This window comes from Muntiacus reevesi, chromosome 17 (genome assembly GCF_963930625.1).
Source record: "Muntiacus reevesi chromosome 17, mMunRee1.1, whole genome shotgun sequence".
NCBI lineage: Eukaryota > Metazoa > Chordata > Mammalia > Artiodactyla > Cervidae > Muntiacus > Muntiacus reevesi.
The window spans coordinates 42,637,694-42,643,693 of record NC_089265.1 but is presented as its reverse complement, the minus strand read 5'-3'; the positions used below and the strand labels follow the sequence as shown (position 1 = coordinate 42,643,693).

General features: G+C 47.2%; 1 protein-coding gene across 2 annotated transcripts in view; it reads right to left on the bottom strand.

Moving 5' to 3' along the window:
- Nucleotides 1–1,236: 1,236 nt before the first annotated feature.
- The window catches only part of ENTREP1 (endosomal transmembrane epsin interactor 1), a 67,857-nt gene continuing 63,093 nt past the window's right edge, over nucleotides 1,237–6,000 (bottom strand). Inside the window, exons 10-12 of one of the 2 annotated variants that reach the window (XM_065907880.1) lie at nucleotides 5,567–5,859; nucleotides 1,860–2,100; nucleotides 1,237–1,646 (exon numbers count right to left, since the gene is read on the bottom strand). In XM_065907880.1, coding sequence (XP_065763952.1) covers nucleotides 1,897–2,100; nucleotides 5,567–5,859 — 497 coding nt within the window. In that variant the 3' untranslated portion in view covers nucleotides 1,237–1,646; nucleotides 1,860–1,896. Of the gene's footprint in view, nucleotides 2,101–5,566; nucleotides 5,860–6,000 lie in introns of both variants that reach the window. The other variant, XM_065907879.1, reaches the window with a different exon arrangement.

The window sequence follows — 6,000 nt, the reverse complement described above, 5'->3', positions numbered from 1 at the left end:
AGTGGGCCAAGCCCAGCTATGATGCTGACAGCGAGGGCTTCCAGGAAAGACTGCTCACTTGCATGGGGAATTCAGTGCCTGGGCACAAGCAGATGAGAAGGGAGAAACCGTCATTCTGGGAAGCCCCTATAAACCTCCGCTATAAACACAGCCCGCCCCAGGAAAGTAGGCCAGATCCCACCCTGGTTATAGCCCCTCTTCTCTCCCTCTTCTCCAGGTCTGCTGCCACAGACCACTTCCCACCCCAGCTCCATGCCTCCAGTCTCTTCCCTCTTTTTAACTCAGTCCCCTGACCTCATCCCAGTTTCCACTCTGGCCTGGTTTGTTGGCTTGGAACAGGGGGAGTCTGTGCTTTCATGAACCAGGCGAGAAATCTCAGCAGCCACCTTCTCACAGAAACATGAAATGGCAAGCTGCTCCTATTTGGGACGTCGAGGAACGGAGTGCTTCCTAGAGATGACTGGCCTGGGTGGCATCTCTAGCACTTAGCTTCTGAATTACTGAACCTCATTTTCCTCGTCGGTGAAATGGGGACAGTCACAGCTTCCATCTCTTAGGCTGCTGTGAGGGTGACATGAGACTGTAAAGCCCCCAGCACAGTACCTACAGCCCAGCTGGTGCCCAGAAAGGTCAGCGAGCCTCGGTGTTTACTCCTCACTGCCACCTCATTCCACATCCTGCCTTAAACTAGTCTCCACATGGCATGGTGATCATCTGAAATATAATTAAATATGTACTCTTCTGCTGCAAGCTCTTCCATCATAACTCACTGTTAGCAAAAAGTCCAGCCTGAAGCTCTTCCTGCCTCTCCCCTCACCATGGGCTGCTATCACCAAGGTCTCTAGCACTGGGGGTCCTTCTGCTGGCTGCTCCCTGCAGAATGTTCAAACACTCTTCTCTGACCCTCAAAGTCAAGTCCAGCTCAAATGTCATTCCTCAAAGAAGCCCTCTCTAACGGCCCCCTTCCTTCTTGGCACTAATCCTCAACCTATAATCACCTTACTGATTTCTTGCTCATGGCCCCAGGAGAAGGCAGCTCCGTGAAGCCAAGCACTGGCTGAATGGATGAAGGAAGCATTGTTATCCAAGGAGCTTGGGTGCTTTCGAGATTAAGCTGGTTTGGTGGCCTGCCCAGACCTACCCACCTGACCACCACTGCTCCAAGTCCCAAACCCATCGTAACGATAAGGCCTGGCCACCTACACATAAACAAATGTCACACAGTGAGCCTGGAGGTCCAAGGTAAACAGTTTTATTCTCAGTTCTGCCTTAGCTATCTCTAGTTTTGCAAGCATGAATAAATGGTATCAACAAGAATTCTCTCCCAAATTTCTTTCATCAAAATTTGTCACCAAACAAGTTTTCTGTTTTCCCTAAGAGAATGTGGTTTGAAAGTGATCTAACACGAGGCTTGACGATCACAGAATATCGGGGTCCATCACCCTGCTTCTGGGCCAGTTCCACTCTCAGTTGGCAGCAAATACATAGCAGCCAGCACATCTGCCCTTCCAGAGAAGGCAAGAGCTCAGTGCAGAAGAGAATTGTGAGAGGTACAGCAGGCACTGAATCCTGAGCCGCTTCTGCCCACAGCAGGGCGGACCTGGGCAGAGGTTTGGGCTTCATTCACAGTCTCCCCCTTGGTGTATCTAGAAGATAAATGGGTCAGAAGAACTTGTCATTTCCCCGTCAAGGGCCTGCAGCCAGCAGAAAGGAGAACCCGGGAGCCCAGGAGCAGGAATAAATGTTCTCCAGAGTGCCCCCTCTTTCTGAAGAAAAGCCAGAAGGGCACCCTAACTCCCCATCAGGAAACAGACAGGGGACCCGTCCTCTCAAGAAGCTCCCTGCCTTCCAGGGCCCACCTGTCTTCAGCTCCTCAGGAGCCCCGGCCCTGCCGCTTCACAGGACAGTCTCTCGGATGACGCCGATGAGGCTGTGTGGCCTCTCGGCCTCGGCTCGCCGGGGCCTCCTCTCGGCCGGGGGCCTCCCCGCGGGGACGAAGGTGCTCAGATCGCCGCAGCTCCGCAGGTGCAGCAGGCCAGGCTGTTTCCGCGAGGGCAGCACCAGGGCCCTGGAAGTGCTGGGCTGCATCGGGGCCATGATCTTTGGGAGAATAAACAGGGTGACAAGAGGTTAAACTTTACCTGATGTGGTTCGCAGACCTGCCTCCAATATCCATCCAGGTAATGTTTGGTATGGGGTTTCCCAGGGGGCTCAGTGGTAAAGAATCTGCCTTGCCAAGCAGGAGATGCAGGTTTGATCTCTGGGTTGGGAAGATCCCCTGGAGAAGAAAATGGCAACCCACTCCAGTATTCTTGCCTGGAAGTCCCATAGAAAGAGAAGCCTGGTGGGCTACAGTACATGGGGTCCCAAAGAGTTGGACATGATTTTAGTTGCCTTGGGGAAGAAAAAAGGGTGTTTTCCCAAAGTGGAACCCACTTGAAATTCCAAAGAGTCTTTTAACATACTGCTTCTTTTCTGAAGTTCCTAAGAAATTCCCCCAATTTTCTATTATTTCAACAGTAGGCCTGCCACACTTATCGACTTACCTACTGCAACTTCTTGCTTTATGTTTAACATTATTCTTATCACCTTTTGTTCCAATTTCCCTGTGATTCTCACTGGGTCTGCAAATCACTGGAGAGGAGGGGAGCTTGTCAGAAACATAGAATCCCTGCTCCCCCCATAGCAGGGGAGTCTGGAATGGGTGTGGGCATCTGTATCATTAAAAGTGTATCACAAGGTGATACCGCTACACCTGCAAATTTTATAACCACTAGTCTGGTTAAGTTTATGTCAACCTAAACCAACGTGTTTCTAATTGACCTGATAACACTTCAATAAAAAAATATGATAAATCTCATAAAAATTAGAACCACTTATTGATAACTCTTAAGAGTGCTTCTACTGCTAGATCTATTTTGCAAGGTAGCACACACATAACTTCTAAATATATCACATACAGGCAAAAATGGGCAATCTCTGATCCAGTTGAGACTAATAACGGGAGAACCATCAAATTTTTTAAATTACACAGTCATGTCTGTATGACATATTGCTGTAAACACCTTGGAGAAAACTCAAGTTCTTGATTACCATCTAAGATCACAGAACAATCACTGGGATGACTTGTCGTTTAGTTTGCACCATTCAGAGATTCTAAGGTCATTAAAAGTTTAATTCCCCCAAAATAGGGACATTAAATTTTTCCAATACTCTATTATTATATTTGTCTTTAAAGCTGTTTCCTGACTAAGAAGAAAATTCTAACATTCATAGATGTCTACTATTATTACATGGTTGTCTATTATTATTACATGGTAAGTTAGGACAAGTGGTTTTGATATTGGTAAAAATGTAAATGGATATATAAAAACACATTCCAGGGACTTTCTGGTGGTCCAGTGGTTAAGATTTCACCTTCCAATGCGGGGGGTGCAGGTTCATCTCTGGTCAGGGAGCTAAGATCTCACATACCTCTTGCCAAAAAAAGCAGAACATAAACGACAGAACCAATACTGTAACAAACTCAATAAAGACTTTAAAAATGGTCCACATCAAAAGAAAAATCTTTAAAAAGAAAAACACGTTTCAGTAATACTAGAGAAGGAGAAAATGTACAAAGCTGAGCAGAGTCAGAAATAAAAGCTCCCTTCCCCTTGTCCCTGCATCCTTCTCTCCGAGGAGTGATGTGGTCTTATGACACCTGACTACTGGGGTTCAGCTCTGGAAGCCCCGGCAGGTGGCACGAAGTCTATTATAATAACCTTGTACCTGAACTTTGACCCAGTCTGTGCAGAAAGACCCAGTAAACATTTATAATGATAGCACCTGCTGAGCTATCAGTAAAATCTATCAAAAAAGCTATCAGTGTCTGTTCTTTCTCCTCAAAGCCATCTTCTATTAAGCAAGACTTTGCAGAAGGTCCAGACCAACAGCTCCACAGATGTTCCATCTCTCACCACATCAGAACTTGGCAGCTCCGAACACTTGCTTCTGTTTATCAGGCAACTGGGGCTGAACAGAAGGAAGGGGGCAGGGAGTGACATATGGAGTAGACCAGGGACATGCAGATAGAAATCTCTCTTCTACACAGGCAACCAGTTGGGGCTGACTTCGGACCACTGGTTGACCATTTTTTTAGAAAGCAAACAATAAGAGAGTCCATGGTTCATGTACCTCTTCATACAACTGCTCTCCTACTCCCCACGTTCCCTGACGGATGGTACAGAATTTGGCTTCTGTAAGAAGAGGCCAGCAGGTGGGAAAAGGAACAAAGAAAGTGAGATGGGGATTTGTTCAATCTGCCTCAAAAACATACCCAGGGAAACAGCAGCTGGCAATGACCCTGAGAATCAGGCCAACTCAACTCAAGAAGTATTGGGGGGCTTCCCTGGTGGCTCAGTGGTAAAGACTCCACCTGCCAATGCAGGAGAAAGGGGTTCAGTCTCAGATCCAGGATGACCTCACATGCCATGGAGCAACTAAGCCAGTGCACCACAACTCTAGAGCCCAGGAACCACAACTACAGAAGCCCATGTGCCAAAACTACTAGAGCCCGTGAGACCTAGAACTCATACTCCCCAACAAGAGAAGCCACCGCAATGAGATGCCTGAGCACGACAACTAAACAATAGCCCCGTTTGATACAACTAGAGAAAGCCCACACACAGCAATGAAGACCCAACTCAGCCAAAAAGAAATAAATAAATTATATAAAAAAGAAGTATTTAATGGGCATATAACACCCTCAGGCACAGCCAAGTAACACCTGCGGGCCACTATTCACTGAGGTCTCCAATGCCCACCCCAGACACAGAGGAACAGAGCAAACGTCCAAAGGCAAACACTGCTTTTGAAAGAGATGAGTGAGGGAAGCTGTGACCATTCTGACTTCTCATCAGGGGCAAATCCCATTCACTCAGAAATGTGGGTGTATAGACCACCCACTCCAACTCTTCACTTCCAAAGGAGAAAGCTGACACCCAAGTGGGATATTTACAGGTTCAGTTTTATCTTTTTACCTGAAACTTGTCTGGGGATTGCTATGTGGTTATTGATCCCTGCAAAATCCCTGTGGTTTTTATTCCTTTAAGTCTATCAGTTTAGGTAATCTTGCCAAACATTTCATGGGAACGTGACCAGCCCCCAGAATCTTTTCTGTATTAAAATTCACGTACATCCATCATTGTCAAAAACATGCCAGATCAAGGGAAACTTTCAACTTAGGAAATGGAATGTTGATCATACTCTGCACTCCACAGAGCCCTAGCTTTCATCCCAGGCTGCTCCCTTTCTTTTTTTTTCCCAGGCATGCTTCCATTTTCCAAGAAAATTGTTTTCTCTTCTCTTGGGCCAAGAGGGCTGTGGAAAAATCACCACTCCTAAAAAGAAAGCAGATTTGCTTCTTCTTCTCCCTCCCCAGACCTCCTAACCCCTAATACAGCCCATTCCCCTTGAAACAGTGACCATGGGTTTCCGGTGCCTTGGGCAGGAGACCAGAGAAGCTGCTTCAGCTGCTATGGAAACGAGCTGTCTGACTTATGCCTGATACCAATAATAAAACTACCTGTTCTAGAAAACTGGCACTCGTGATAGCTTCCTCCATGTGCTCCTCATCAGACTTCAGAACAGATTTGATGTTTTCTACAAGTTCATGGATGTCCGGGGTCATGGTGCAGGAGGACTGCTCCAGGAACCTCGCCACCAGCAGCTTGGTGTCCATGTAAGATTTGTAATCTATCAAAGACCTTGGTCTGCATCTTGAAGCTCGGGATCTCAACCTTCTCCTCAAGGTCACTGCAGCCAGGTCCAGTCTTCCCTCAGTCTGAGTCGCGGCCTCACAGCTGAGCACAGGGACAGCTGTGGACAGAGACAAATGACATGTACCTGTTGGCCAAGTCCTGTGAACACATCTGTACCTGAAACAGCACGGACCATGAAACTCCATGTGGAAAGCATGTGACAGGTGCCAACAGTCATGCACGTCTTGCTTTTCCTCTT